The sequence below is a fragment of the Gekko japonicus genome, unplaced genomic scaffold, assembly GCF_001447785.1.
Source record: "Gekko japonicus isolate JY-2015 unplaced genomic scaffold, Gekko_japonicus_V1.1 scaffold534, whole genome shotgun sequence".
In the NCBI taxonomy this organism is placed as follows: Eukaryota; Metazoa; Chordata; class Lepidosauria; order Squamata; family Gekkonidae; genus Gekko; species Gekko japonicus.
The window spans coordinates 763,487-779,869 of NW_015172021.1; the positions used below are offsets into that span (position 1 = coordinate 763,487).

A 16,383-nucleotide genomic window follows, 5' to 3' on the forward strand; every position below is an offset into this window, starting at 1 on the left:
AAAAAGAAGGGAAAGGCAGAATCTTGCTGTTAGATAATCTCCTCTCCATTTCTTAGCAGCTAATTTTCTTACACACACAAATACACACCGAGTGCCAACAACTAGGGATAATGCAAACCTGGACTTCATTGACTTTCCCAGCTCTGCTGCCTAAGATCCTTTAACCAGAGATGCCCAGGATTGAACCTGCAATCTTCTGCCCACAACACAGGTGCTTCACCCTTGAGATATGCCCCCTGAACATGGGTGGCTAAGGTCTCTCTCTCTCTCACACACACACAAACACACACTTTAAGTTTTATGCAATGACACCAAAGGACAAGCTCACCTCTCCTGCCCCGTGTAGGGTACCAGAAGAGTAATAATGCCAACCCCCTCTGACCTTGGTGCCATTGCGGTGTTGGTGAGCCTTCAGGATTAGACTGTCACCCGAAGAAAGGAAATAAATGTGAAGTTTCCCCTCCACCCTCTCTCCCTCTCTCTGTCCGTAATTCAAGGGCAAATTGTTTCTCTCTTCCGCACACAAGAAGCCTGGCTCTCAAGCATAAATCTCAAACAGCTGCTGCCTGGGTGGCGTAGTGATTTAAGAGCCTTGGCCTTTGACTCTTGCTTCCAACCCTGTTTAAAACCTAAAGTGGGATGGGTTTGGGGTTGGGGCCATTTCATCCCCAGAGGACAATTCATTCACATACAAAATGCGGGCCTCCGAGGCAGCCTCCCCCCCCCCCCCCCGCCCGCCCCAGCCAGTCTTGTTCTTTGCACGGGGAAGGGAAGGCTTTAGCCAGAGGAACAGAGGCTGGCAGGGGGAAGGGTGTCAAGGTTAAATAAACTCAGGCATGAATCCGGCAACCTGTTAACATAAACACCACAACAATGGCATAATAATGCTACCACCAGACTTAATAAGCGTCAACAGAATGTTTCCCCTCCTCCAGTGTCCAAAGTGCACTGAGTTGGTTCACAAGCAATGCCGAGCCACCAGGCTAAGAACCTAGGAAGGGCCCCGCTGGATCAGACCAACGGTCCCTCTAGTCCAGCATCCTGCCTCACACAGTGGCCAGCCAGTTCCTCTGGAGGTCCAACAGCAGGGCAGAAAGGCCAGGGTCCACCCAATGTTGTCTCCTGCCGCTGGGATTCAGAGGTTGACTGCCTCTGAATGTGGAACACAGTACCAGCCCTATGTTCACATTCTCCCTCTTCCCCTCCTGTGTTCAATTCAGCGTGGTATTTCCCAGTTAGCACAAACCCATAAGGTGCTCTTACATCTCAAACGGCAAACTCATGGGTTGCATTTCCCCTCCAAACAGAAAGTGCAAGCCGTTTTTGAACCCTCACTTAAAAAGTCCTGGATTAGAGAGGAGACATAAGTGGTAGCTTGCCAGTGCAGCAAACTGTGGTTTGCACTAAATAGGAAACAACTAATTAGGTGAAGCATGTGAGGAGAGGAAGGAGAGTGCAGACAAGCACAGGGCTCCTTCCTGTAGCAGCAAACCCAGGGTTTGGAATTACATTTGAATGACCCCATTTTCTTAGTACTGCAGACAGTGAGCTGAAGGTAAAAAAAAGGAATGCCTGCAGTCACCTGGCCAGTGGAAAGACTTACCAGCATCCGCGCGACGTCACTTCTGGTGTGCCCTGGAAGTAACATCATCGCATTGCTGGCAACGTGGGATGCTCTGGTATCTGGCAAAAACTCTATGGTAAAAAGGCATCTACCACAGACTTTTTGCCCGAATACCAGAGCATCCCAAGTCACCGGTGATGAGATGACATCACTTCCAGTGTGTGCCAGAAGTGACGTCGCCGACGATGTTGCTGCAACCCCATGAGGAGGGACTTGGCAACCCAATCTTGCACCACTGGTGTCTTAATGAACTCATGGCTGAGGAACTGGCGGCTACTTAATTGGCAGCTCAGTCAGTGTGCTGGGCTACTTAACGAAGTAGAGAAGGTCATTCCTGCCTCTGCAAATGTTCCAGCTCCCCCCATACGATTACAAAAACAGGGAGAGAGGAATCCCTTTCACCAATCCATGTACTAGAAGGTATTTCATAATACATGGATTGACCCCCTGAGTCACAGGAGAGGCCAGATGTCATTTGGCAAAGCAGGAAGCCAGACACACCACTTACATGCTTCTTCAGGCCTCACAATAGCCTTTGGTAGTCACGCGGGCAGGGCAGGGCGAACCTGAAGACTTTTATTTACTTCATCTCTGCACTGCCTTTCTACCCAGTGGGGACCCAAAACAGTCTACATAGTTCTCCTCTCCTCCATTGTATCCTCACAACAACCCTGTGAGGTAGGTTAGGCTGACCCGAGGTCATCCAGCCAGCTTCCATGGCAGCGTGGGAATTCGAACATGAGTTTCCCAGACCCTCAACCAGACAGAGAGACAGATCCCTTAGAATTAAATGCCCCAAGCAAGTTATCCAAATTTCTTTCAAAAGCTAGATAGAAAAAAAATGAGTGTGTTTCGAACCAATGACCATCCTGAAGACGATTACTCCCCATGCCGAAAACACACCGACAAGACCAAATATAATGCTCACATAAGCCAGGGTTGGCCAAACTTGCTTTACATAACAGCCACACAGAATAAGCGTCAGATGTTTGAGAACCGCAAGACACGAACAAATATGACACACACGTTTTTATTGGGAAAGATGCAGATTTGCTTTTTATCAACATTAAATCAGACTGTGTGAAAGATCCTGAGCTACAGTGTGGCCACCCCTGACGTAAGCACTTCACTGACCCCTGAATGCTTGCACGGACATCTTGGCAGGGGCCGTTCGATAACCATGGGATAACCAGCAAGAGCGCTCCAATCTGCAACAGATGACAACGCTAACGCTTCCAACGAATTTGGAACAGGGCTCTGAAAGATGACCTTAACAGACAAGTGGGCCTCACATAGGAAAATCCATTCCCACAAAAAATGCTAACGAGACTGGGGCTAAATTCAACTACTTTTTAAACAGTCAGTTTATTTGTTTGGAGCATCTATGTCAGGGGTGGCCAAGCTTGCTTACCATCAGAGCCACACAGAATAAACGTCAGATGTTTGGGAGCCGCGAGACATGAACAAATATTACACACACGCTTTTATTGGAAAATATGCAGATTGGCTTTTTATTAACATTAAATTAATTAGACTGTGTGACAGAGCCGCATGCTGCTCCCGAGCTGCAGTTTGGCCACCCCCAATCTATGTTTTGCTCTTCCATGCGTATTCAGAGCACCCTTACAACTATAAATAACAGTCGAGATAAAAAAAACACAGTGCAGAATAGAGAACACCGGGGTAACTGAACAAATCACAACAACCTTGTGAGGTAGGTTAGGATGAGCCAAGGTCACCCAGCCAGCTTCCATGGCAGACTGGGGATTTGAGCCCGGCTACCCCAGCTCCTAGTCTGAAACTCTGGCCGCTCTACACTACATTGGACTGACTGTGGAGATCCCACACATATAGACCTGTTTGGTAGTTAAGGTCATCACCAGACATCCACTCTTGGGGTCTTCCCAACTGGGTCACTACCAGGGGACATGATGAAGGCACCCCCTTTGTGGAACTCCTTCTCCCACTGAGCTGATGTTCAGGCGTTAGCGGCTATTTACCCAGGCATTTGACAGAATTTAGTTGAGAACCTACCGTTAAAATTCAGCCTATTGACGGAATTACTTATTTTAAAGATTCATAACCTGCTCCGTCAACCAAAGATTTATCACGGGCTTGGTTCTGTATTGATTTATTGCTTTTTAAAAAAACACCGTAAGCCGTCTGGAGAGCATTTGTTAAGCGAGGTAGAAATATTTTAATAAATAAAAATAAAAATGAAGAATCAACTAGAATAAACGAATCAAAATTAAATCAGATGTGTAAAGCATGATGCAGTGGTTAAGAGTGGGGAACTCCAATCTAGAGAACCAGTGTTGATTCCCCACTCCTCCACAGGGAGCCTGCAGGGTGATGGTGGGCCAGTCACAGTTCCCTCAGAACTCTCTCAGGCCTACCTGCCTCTCAAGGTGACTGTTGTGGGGAGAAGAAGGGAAGGTGATTATAAGCTGCTTCTGAGACTCCTTAGGGTGGAGAAAAGCGGGGTATAAAAACCAACTCTTCCTTTTCTCTTCTCAACTGTATGGATTGACTACGCTGGATTGATACCCTGAGGGATTGTTGAAGCCAAACCCCAGTAAACCTAATTTAAATGTACCGTGCATTTCTCTCAGGGAAAATAAAAAGAGGCAGGTGCTTTGCCATGTGGTCATAGTCTTGTCTACTGAGGATGTCTTATGCTATCTGAATTGTTTTTATATTTTGTGACCCACCTGAAGACTGAGTGAGAACAGGTCAAAACAAGTAAGCCAACAAACCAAATGAAATTTCTCTGTAGGCAGCTTATTTAGGGCCAACGCAGAAAAGGTCCCACTGCTACCCACCACTGAGCTTTGACCTCTACACACAGTGATTCAGGATACAGCCACTAAATCTGAACGAGTGGGGCTCTCCCTGTCAGCTGGTGAGTTCAGGACCTCAATCCTTTTTGAGTTATTTGATGTTCCTTTGAGCTTCTTGTTTCTATAACATGTAAAATGTTGAATTCTTAATAAAGCATTCATTTTAAAAGAAGGAAGCTGACCATCCAACCTTTTTTTCAACCTAGTGAAGGCAATAATGATGCCACCTGTGAACCAATTAATGGCTCTACCCACTAGTGACCCATATTTTTGCCAGTCACCCTTCACCAAGTAAGCTGGGCAAGGCCCCATCCTTTACTAACCCAGTCCAATTTGGCTACACAGACCAAAAACTAGACCAACTTCTGCCAAGAAGCATTGGAGGGGGGGGGAACCCCTCAAACCAGTTTTAAAACCATGGGAGAATGCACAAGATTCTCAAGCCATGTTAGTTTGTCCGTAGCAGTAGAAAAGAGCAAGAGTCCAGGAGCACCTTAAAGACAATCCTGAACAAGTCAGCAGTGACTCACAAAAGCTCATACCCTGCCACAAATCTTGTCAGTCTTTAAGGTGCTCCTGGCTCTTTTCTAATGGGAGAATGCACTTACTTTATTAAGGGCTCCAGCTCCAGTCAAGATGATATGCGAATTCTCCACTTGGATTGTCCTCTGTCCCAGCCGGACAAGGTAAGCCCCGATGCCGATTGCCCGACATGTCACCTGAAAGAGAAATGGTGTCCGTTTCATTTCCATAGTCCCGTAACTTGGCAGGAAGCTGAGAGGACTGACGTGTGTGCTTTGCATGCAACAGGACTCTGAGTCAAATTCAAGCCCCAAATCGTAGCCTGTAGGGGGAGACTCCCTGTTACGTCTCTGTATTATTTACTGATCTGACATCACCTGTTCGTAATTTTAATTCTATTAAGATGGGGAGCTGTGCATGGTATGTGACTGGCTTGTTTGGTTACTCCCAAATGCAGATAAATAATCAGAATTACTCATCCTCAAAGGAAACTCCCTGTAAGTATCTCTGTATGATCCACTGCTCTGGCCAAATGTCTGTGAGGCTGGACAGCTGGACTGCACCTCAGCAGTGGGTGCGAATGGATATTATCTAATCTCGAGACAAAACTTTTTGACAGGTTGAGGCCCTTCTGACTATCCCATCAATCGGAGAAGCTCGTTTGGTGGGTACATGAGCGAGGGCCTTCTCAGGGGCAGCCCCAGGAGGGTGTGCCTGGCCCCTTCATTTTCGATCTTTAGGAGGCAGCTGAAGATTGGGGGGGGGGCTTAGAAGAAGAAGAAGAGATTGGATTTATGCCCCGTCCTTCACTCGGAGTCTCAGAGCAGCTTACAAACTCCTTTCCCTCCCCCTCCCCACAACAGACACCCTGTGAGGTAGGTGGGGCTGAGAGAGCTCTTTCCAGAACTATCCTTGAGAGAACAGCTCTGAGAGAGCTTGTGACTGACCCAAGGTCACACCAGCAGCTGCATGTGGAGAAGTGGGGAATCAAACCCGGTTCTCCCAGATCAGAGTCCACACTCTTAACCACTACACCAAACTGGCCACATATGGTTAAGTTTTCTAGCAGTCCTGAATCATGATTTAAAATTTCGGCTTTCACTTTTAATGTATTTTATTTTATGTATCTTATCTGGGTTGAAAGCTGCCTTGTGTTCCATAAGGGAGAAAGGTGGCTAATAAATGTTTTTAAATAAATAAAGACTATGGGGCGAGGGGGGCCTGGGGATCGACATCCAGCCCGCCAAAGGCTTGCCTCACTGCCTGTGCACATCCCTAGAGCTTTCTCCACAAACAAACACTAGTTTGCAGCTCAGGCACCCTGTCTGATGACCACAGGTCTATTTAACCTCCTATCACTGAATGGACGCTGCTGCGTTGTATCTCTTGCCCTGTACAACAGCAGACAGTGCAATATGGAGAGATGCAGGCAAACAGCAACAGAGAGCCATTGAAGTTAAAGAAGGACTCTGTCAAAGCCTCTGCTGCTGTTCAGACAAGGGAAGAAGAGCTCTTTGCCTGTGCTTCAGAGCCTGCACAGACAGAAGCCAGTGGTCTGACACAAAGTTACAGTCAAAAACAAGGATTTACCAGGTTGATAGTGATAATTTCTTCATACGCTAGCGACGATTCTCCTGCAATCATGCCAGATCCCCGCAGGTTCTCTGTTCCAAGACCTTCTTCCTTCCCGATAATATCTGTAATTTTGTATCTGAGAAAGAGAGGGGTCATGAGATTCCAGCTCTGAGTTCTTGGAGAAACCATGCTCCGTAGAGCCAGAACACCGGATACGGGAGAGCCACAGTTAACATAACTTCTTATAGCAATGTGATCCAAAAGCCACAAGCAGTTCTTAGCAGGACTGCAAGTGGCAGATGAATGACTGGATTCAGACTGGGAGAAGAAAAGCTTTGTTCACTTCTGGTTCTTGAGCGCATGCGTGCACACACATTCACACACATTCACACACACACACAGTGGGGTCCCCATCTCTGTTGTTGGCATGTGAGCAAAGCTACCCTTTATTATGGATTATTTCAGGTACTCAGCAGGGTTTATGCCCCAGTCTATTTTCCAGGCTAGATTTACCCACAAATGACATTTTGATACCTCCAATGATCTTGGGTTCTGTAACCTTCATCCTGTGAATGAGGTTAGGCTGAGAAACAGAGCATGGGTACCTGCAAGCTTCACCAAAAAGAGGGAAATTAAACCTATAACCAGAAAAACCAAAAGAGATTGAGGAACACATTGGATTTATTTTTTTAAGTGGTCTGATCCAGGGGTGTGAGCTCAGTATGTACCAAGCCAAATAAATACCCCAAAAAGACCTTTATTTATTCAGCTGAATCAGATTTTCTAATCTAGTTCAGCTACTGATGTAGCTGAGTTCGAAATAAAATCCAATATTATTCGGCTTTTATTCGGGCTCAGCTTCACTAGCCGAAGCAGCACAAGTTCACCCATCTTCTGGATAAACTCGCACCACTTCTAGGTACCTCGCACGTGGCTTGCCTTTGCAAAAGCCATTTAAAGGGAAAGTTCCCTTGAAATGGCTTTTGCAAAGGCAAGCCACCCGCGTGACTCACAGAGTTGTGCCACTGCGGCGGTATGACTCTGCAAGTCAGACATTTAAACCTTAAGTAATTCTCTTTTCTCCTTGAGTTGGCACATCTCAGCAAGCAAAGGGAAGGCATTTAAAGAGACCACAGTCTCTTTAAATGCCTTTCCTTCATTTGCTGAGGCATGTGGCTGCTGTGACGCAACTCATGAAGGGGAAGGAAGGAGGAGGAGGAGATTGGATTTATATCCCATCCTTTACTACCCGAAGGAATCTCAGAGCAGTTTACAATCTCCTTTTCTTTCCTCTCCCCACAACAGACACCCTGTGAGGTAAGGTGGGGCTGAGAGAGTTCTTTCAAGAACTGCTCATGAGACTTCAAATACCTTCCCTTCCCTCCCTGAGTTGCACCATGGTGGCGGGCATGCCTCAATGAGTGGAGGGAAGGCTTTAAATGATTTCCCTTAATTTGCTGAGGTGTGCTGCCAAGGTGCAACTTGGGGAGGGAAGGTAAGGTATGTAAAGAGAGCTTTGCTGAATAAATTTGGCAATACTGATTATTTCTTGAATCCCAATATCATACCAATCGCTATATACCAATATTTTTCAGGTTTGGTGTACCCAAACCTGAAAAACGTCATGTGCACATACCTAGTCTGATCTATCCCTCAACTTTTTTTTTGGGGGGGGGGGTTATTATATGAGAGCTTCATTACAAAGGAAGAATTTGGACTTGAAATCTCCTCAGCCCTAAGACCACACTACTATGAGACACTGGATTTCCTGTGCTGAACCTTTCCACGATAACACAGTTCTTCCCCAGATTCCTGCCGGGGCTCCTGCCACCCACCACCCACCTCCTTTCTTTCCAGGATCAGGCTGGCCTCCTGTTGGGTCTGCTCCTTTTGCTTTACCAGCAAGAGGAATGACTCGCCTAAAAGCCCAAACAAAAGATCAGGAGGAAAGGGCTTTCCTGAAAAGTGTCTCCTGGCTCCTCACTGCATTTGATTTAGACCCTTTAAAGGCGTCTCAGCAAACACCAATGCCATCAGTGGGGGCAAATGCATGCCTGGCTGCGTGGATCTGGATGTGAGTCCATCTGTGTGGCATTTCTATTCTGGAACACTTGTTCAATGGCCTTGGGCAGGTTGCATACTCCTGAACCAGGACTGCACAGAGTTCCACTCTACACACAGGCTCTACTTCACTGCCGGGATATATACACTGAGTTATATGCTGAAGAAGAAAAGTTGGATTTATACCCCGCCCTTGTGTGTTACATGCCAACAAGTCGCTTCCAAATTATGGCCACCCTATGGATTAATGACCTCCAAAACATCCTGTCATTAACAGTCTTGCTCAGGTCTTGAGAACTGGAGGATGCCCTGACCTGGAAGCTAGATCTCAGAAGCTAAGCAGGGCCAACCCTGGCCAGCATTTGGATAGGAAACCTCCAAGAAATACCAGGAATGGGAGGCCAGAGGCAGGCTATCAAGCCACTTCTCTGAATGTCCTCTGTGCCCCAGTAGGAGTTGGCAGAGGTCGCCATGACATGGGTGCGTGTGCGCGCGCACACACACATGCAAAAATTCCGGGGGGAAAAGAACTGGAGGCCATGGCTTCCTTGATTGAGTCTTAGAAGTCTGGCAAGGTATACAGAGTGCCAAAGAGGTACCCTGTCCTGACACGGACCACACCCAGCCTTGCTTAGCTGCAGTAAGTTGGCTGTATCATGGGGCCACCAATCATACCCGGGAAACCTACCTATTTACCATTTTTTCGGTAGGTTAAATTACCCTCACCAGCAGCAGAACATTCGGAATACTAAATGTGGTGCTAAAAGGGAGGAATTTTTTTAAAAGCTCCAGTGGTTGCAATAAACATACCTGGATTCTCCTTCATCTTCCACATGCTCACAGTGTACCGAGTTCAAGGCACTGACTTTCTTATAATCCTGAGGAGTCAGGTACAAATACTTGAACCCCTGAGAGGAAAAATGAGATAACGAGTCTCTGTCATTGGGATGTCAGAAGGGAATGAATGCTATATATTACACTCATACCAGTGAAAGGGGAATGCAAACTTTTGCGATTCCCATGAGTGGCTCCCCACTATGGGGAAATCTAGGACTAGGACAGATATTTCTGCAGGCCCTGGGGAGTTACAGAGAAATTTAAACTTTTTTAAAAATAGAAGGGCTTTAAGAACCCAGGATTTAAAAAAAAAAAAAAAACCAAAAAGATTTGGGTAGCATTTTGGGTAGCTACAGCCTCTGTTGTTGCATGGCCCCCACTTCACTACATCCAAGGACCAAAGCACGCTATTTAAAATTTTTTTTAATTATTTTTAAATAACAAATTCAATCCCTGGAATCCCCAGATAGGGATCTCAAGTAAGAGATACCAAAAAGCGCGCGCTCTCTCTCTTTCTGCCTGAGGACGTGAAGAACCACTGCCAGCCATAGTGGACCATACAGAGCTGGACAGTCCAGTGGTCTGACACACGTACAGCAGCTTCATCTAGGCATGCCACGCCAGAGATGTAAAAAAATCTAATTAAAAAAATCTAATTCAAGCAGATTTGACTTCTCAGTACTAAGTATAAATGTGGGTTCTTAGGCATCTTTTGTGTAGAGAGTTTGGCCCTTCAACACATATTTAGCCCATCAGATTTATATCACTGTCAACAGAGTAAAATTAACCCACCTTCCTCCCATAATCAAGAACCCACCAACCCAGAATACATGACACTGATCCAGCATCATACACCATCTCTCACATCCTTACTTTATAAGGGTCGGCAGGGTCTTCCCACGAAACGTGGAACATGTGGCGGATCTCCTCAGCCAAACCAATCCTAGCACCACTGTTGGCAGCCACGTAGATTCGGGGGATGCCCTGTATCCGAGCAAGCTCCGAGGCCCTAAGATAGAGTAGATCTTCTTGGGGTCCAAAGGATCCGATCCGATAGGTGATATCATTGCTAATGACGATGATATCCCGCCCTTCCGGATACTCTGGAGTCTTGAGGGTCATTCTCCAAGCTACCATGCCGATCTGCATTAACGGAGAGACAGATCATTTAATTCCCCAGCACTTGATTGAATTTCTGTCCCACAACAGAGATAATGCCTCTTACGATAGCCCTTTAGAGACCAACATAGCTAAGAAACTATCTCCCTTTCAAATTCTAATGTTCTAATTCTGAACATTCCGTCACACCACACTGTTTATGCTGATGGAGGTGTGGGGCTGGGCATACAGCGCCTGTATTGATTTTCTAAGCTGAGATCACCAGCGGAAAAAGAAGGTTTGGCTGCCATTTAAGTTTTGTTTGTATGGACCAAGCGAGACACAAACAGAGGTTTTTAGAATGCAGGTCAGTCTCAATTACAGAGAGAGAGAGAGAGAGAGAGAGAGAGAGAGAGAGAGAGAGAGACACGCGGAGAGTTGTCATGACAGTCTCGAGAGAGAGAGAGAGAGAGAGAGAGGTGCAGAGACTTGTTTTAAGGGAGCGTGCAGAGGAGGGCCCATAGAACCCATCCCCGTTCCTATTGTGCATTACCCCACGGCTCCTCCCTTCAAGTACTCCAGCGGGGTTCAGTACTGCTACTGGTTTTGGCTAAAGGAAAAAAAGAGGACCACAGGATTGCTAAACTGCAGATGGAAGGAAGGTGTAGCATCCCCCCCATGTTCCATTCAAATCAGTTGCCCAATCCCTATTTCTACATGATTGGGACCAATGTGAGTTTGAAGAAGGAAATCGCTTGCCATTGTAACTAGTTTGCTTCTTTACTTTCTCCCAAACAGCAGCTCTTGGATCCCACTGGAAAAAAATGGATTGCTATACCCGGAGACTGTACTGCAGTGAGAAGACAGGACCCGTACTCCATTCAGGACACTAACACGGGATTTACAATGAGAGCAGAGGAGCAAATGCACCTGCATGCAGAACACATGTATGCACTACGCACCCTCAAGATCCTTACAAAGAGCAAGTCCCCCCTCTCTGCACACAATCTGTCCCATCACAGCAGTCATTTTCAGAGGCTCTCAGATCAAACAAGAGCTTACTTGCAGCTAGTTTTACTGATAAACAACATGATCGTACTTAGCACATTCCAAATTCTAATGAACACTTGTAAGTACACAGCTCTTGATACGTTCCTAAATCTGTTAACACAACTACATCACAATAAACAACAAACCACCATTGTATACCAACTGTTGGAGCTTTAGGACTAATAGAAGTGCTCTCTGGGTTGCACAATTGCTAACACCCTTCCAACTCTTCCCCCCTCCCTCCCCAGTTTCCTGATAGCAAAATAGCCAGTATCTGCCTACCAATGGGAAGAGGCCTGGCCCATTTCAGCTCCCTCAATATTCACCCACTCTCTCCTCATCTAATACATTCTCCCTCACCTTTCTTAAAACTCTTTATCCATGGCAGGTAGGGCAAGCAGATTCAAGGAGAATATGTGGTAGTTGTATGTCTCCTGTGCCGTGACTTGGGACCAAGGTTGTTAAAGAAATCAACGGTGACAAATCCATAATATACCACTTCACTCTTACTCTTTTATTTCTAAATTAGATTGGACCCAAAACATAAACTCTGTTACTAAAAACTATATTGAGAGTGGGAAGAATTAAAGCTGCCAAAACTCCACAACTGCCTGCAATTAAAGAGTGGATTACTAGAGACCCAGTAAATGACACAACTGTCCTAAACAAAGTGATACTGCTCAGTGGCCGGACAACAAACAAAGTGTGTGTGTGTGTGGGGGGGAGAGTCTCTCAAGAGCTGGCATCTTGACATTGATTGACTTTGGGAAGTAGGGTATTTTTCTCATGGATGAGATTTTGCAGTTTTAACTCTACAAAGTGCATTTTTATATATACATAGAATAAAAAGATTTCTTAAAATAAAAAGAAACAGACAGTACGTCTCTTGCACGCATACATCTCTTGCACACTTAATAAGTTTGCTAAGAATTTAGGCAAGAGCAGCTGTCGTCGTCCTGGCACAAGATATGTCTAAATTCTCTCTCTCCTCAGGGGTATCATCTTCAGTGATGCGGTGGGGGGCCCAGTGCACATCTTGGGCAAAGCTTCGGCCTCCAGAACATATGGTTTCAGCACCTTGGACAGCCGCTTAACACAGCCTATTGTAAAGGGCCACTCTTTAGACTGAGAGCAGAGCCACATCACTAGCAGAAGGAAGTGGTTTTCTTGGTCAGCAGCATCATTTCAGATTACAGGGCTGCCTGCCTGCTCCCCCATACTTAAAAACAGAAAGAAACCACCCAGCACATGCCAAATTGCACACTGGGAGCATTCTAAGCTCACCTTTTCTTTGATGTGTTAGTTTGCTAAGTGAAAGGAAGTGTTGGGAAAACACAAGGGGACAGGCAAATACGAAAACTTATACTCCCAGAATTAAACTTTGTTGATCTTAAATGTGCCACTGGATTCAAACGTTGTTCTGTTGCTTCAGAGCAACATGGCTACCCACCTGCATCTACCTTCTAAAGCACATAGGCTAGGAAGAGTAACTGCTTAGAATCGTACTATTAACCCGAAACAGGCCAGAGGCCACTTTTAAAGGACTGAGGACTTCCATTGCCTTGCTACTGAGAAATGGTAGATATTCCACCTCAAACTTTGCAAATGCCAACTATGCACTCTGGAGGCATGTGAACACTGAAGGACCATGGCACAGTGGCAAAGTCAGCCTATCCAGTTCCGGGTGAAATATTACAGTAACATTTTGGCTTATTTTGCATTGAGTCGGTAGAATGAAAGTAGAGGCTCACATTGTATACTTTGACAGAAGAGTAAAATAAAAGAGTATAAATGGGAAAGAGGGACAGGCAAGAGGGAGAGGCCATGGCTCAGTGGTAGAGCATTTGCTTGGCATTTGGAAGGTCACAGGTTCAATCCTCACCATCACCTGCCCCACAGGGAGGGCGGGGTATAAATTGAATAGATAGATAAATAAATAAATAAAAGGATCAGGTAGCAGGTGATGTGAAGGACACCAATGTGAAACCCTGGAGAGCTGCTGCCAGTCTGAGTAGACAATACACACCTTGAGGGACTGATAGTTTGATTCAGAATGAGGCAGTTTCATGTGTTCAAGAGCTCAGGGCTTAAACAGGCCACAGGAATAAACCAAGAAAGCGTTTCCAGAGTAACGCCAGAGGCAAAAACTAGATATTATGGCAAATACAAGGCTGCCAAAGAATAGCAGCCCCATGTCACCTTCTCCACTCTACCTCATGAACTAGGAATGCACAACCCTTGACGTGGCATTATCTGATCCAGAGCTATACACACTCTCCACTCCATCATCTGCCAATGTAGGGGACCTCAGTGTGTAATAATTAAGCATGGAGCATCCCCAGGAATTACAGAAAGCAGCACAGGGCTTCTGCTTTCTGAGGTAGCCTCGCACTGGCTGTAACATCTATTTCCAGCCCCAGAGGCAATTCTGAACAGCCAGCCAGTCCGTGTGTTTCCCAAACAACATATTGGCTGCCTCTGTGTAGCCACCAAGACAGAAAAGGCGAATGGAGAAGGGCAAGAACGGGAGTGAAAATATATCTTGAAGATGCAAAGAGTCTAATTTAACTGTTTTTTTGTGTTGGCGAAATGATGTGTGCCACAGTATTTCCATAAGAAGTGAGGCCATTATTCTCCTGTAGAAACCCATTTGGCCTGAAAGGTATCACTGGCCGGGATGGGAAAATCAAACCAGATGAATTATTCATCACCTCCGATCAGAAGCAATCATTATTTCTGATGTTCCAAACTGTGATTAGGGTTCTGTGCTGGGATGTCATTTGCTCCCTGGGTAACAACGGCAAGATGGAATTGCAAGACAGAGAGAGAGATGCATAATGTTGTGTGTATTGTTGTGCGCATGCAATTTTTCACATACGTTTCCACTCCACAGAAACACACACACAAACAGATCACATGTTAAAGCTTTGGTAGCAAATGCATAAACACACAGTAGCCATAACCCTACTCAGTGCTGGCATACATGGGAATTGCTCCTAATGATCTTTAGACTGGGAGACAAGTTATCGGAGTGTCAAGTGGGAGGTGGCGGCACCTACACCTTATCCAAAGCACAGGAATTTCAGAGTCAACGAAAGAGTCCAGACAAAGGACTATTCACTGTGCAGCAGCTGTCCATAACAGCAGATTTCTCCTCTGGCCACAGCAGCCAAGGCAACTTTGCCCATGCTGCATGATGCAGTTAAGTGGGTTGGGCACACACAAAACACTGTAATGTCTGCACACAAGTGACCTGTCCTTGGAATTATGAAGGGGGAATCAGAGAGAGTGACTGAAAGGTGGAATTCGCTGCCAGAGGATGTAGTGATGGCCACAGGAATAAACAGCTTCCAAAGGGGATTAGAGAGATTCATGGAGGATAGGCCTATCAGTGACTACTAGTCACAGTGACTAAAGGGAACCTCTGTGTTCAGAGGCACTAAACCTCTGAATACCGGAGCCAGGAGACAACATGAGGGGAAACCTCCTGCCTCCATACACTGTCGTTGGCCTTCAGGGGAACTGGCAGGCCACTGGGTGAGACAGGATAGACCACTGGGTGAGACAGGTGTGAGACAGGATAGACCACTAGCAGGGCTCTTTTTACATTCTTAATTAAACACATGGCTGCTTAATGCCAATGTATGTTTCCTGCCAGATTGTGATCCAGTCAACTTGCTTCCTAAGCATGGCACAGAAATTTCCCCCATTCTCCAAGAGATAAAAGTGTTCACTGATTCTCCCTCCACCTTCAAGCAACCTGATCATTAACTGCACTTGCTTGGAAGGACTGGTTTATTCTCATGACTCTCTTTGGGGCAGACTAGTATTATTATTAGGGCCAACATGAGCCTGTGGCCAAAATCAGCATCCCCACATCAGGTTTTAACTACTTAGAAACTGCTGGGGGCAGTGAGCACGGTGCAGTCTCGGCAAGAGGACATTCTATACGCACAAACACTTATTTTTGTATTTACTGCATCTTCCCTGGGAATCCGTTTAGGAGAGTTATGTCCAAGGACACCAAAGATCCATCTACCGCAGCATCCTGTTTCCAACAGTGGTCAGTCAGATGCCATTGGAAAGTTCACAGCAAACCATGAAAAGTGACACACACACACACACACCCCGGTCTGACATCCTAAACCTGGTGTTCACAGATATATGGCTTTTGTATGTGGAGGTCCCATTTTGACTTATCATGCCTACTAAGAACTACTTTGTTGGCTCAGACCAAGAGTCCATCTAGTTCCACATCTTTCGTCCAGCAGGGGCCCGTTCAGAAGCCCCCAAGAAGTCCACAAGCAGGGCATGAAGGACACAGCCGACCTCTGTTGGTTGCACCCAGAATCTGGCATTCAGATATGCCACTTCTGAATATGGAGGCTCCATTTATAAGAACCTCAGAAGAGCCCTGCTGGATCAGACCAGTGAGGGTCCATCTAGTCCAGCATCCGGTCTCACACAGTGGACAACCAGTTCCTCTGGAGGGCCAAAACCTGGGCATAGAGGCCCAGGGCTTCTTCTGGTATTGCCGCCAGGCTCTGGGATTCAGGATTAGTGCCTCTGAAGGTTCCCTTTAGTCACCATGGCCAGTGTGCCTATCTACGGTGATGATCAGCTGTTGACAGACCTATCTTCCTCTGTGAATTTGTCTGCAGGATTGGTGGCTGTCACCGCCACACTTTGTGACAAAGGGGCTTAAATAAAGGCTTCTTGGCAGCCTCTCCCACGTGGGCACCAGGCGAGCCAGGAGCTGCTCGGCCAGGACAGTAT

General features: G+C 46.2%; 1 protein-coding gene across 1 annotated transcript in view; it reads right to left on the bottom strand.

The window, feature by feature from the left end:
• Positions 1-16,383, bottom strand: part of ACACA (acetyl-CoA carboxylase alpha) — a 297,952-nt gene that overhangs the window by 105,282 nt on the left and 176,287 nt on the right. Inside the window, exons 41-44 of the mRNA XM_015420510.1 lie at positions 10,333-10,602; positions 9,433-9,530; positions 6,577-6,697; positions 5,073-5,183 (exon numbers count right to left, since the gene is read on the bottom strand). Of these exons, the coding sequence (XP_015275996.1) occupies positions 5,073-5,183; positions 6,577-6,697; positions 9,433-9,530; positions 10,333-10,602 (600 nt within the window). The remainder of the gene's footprint in view (positions 1-5,072; positions 5,184-6,576; positions 6,698-9,432; positions 9,531-10,332; positions 10,603-16,383) is intronic.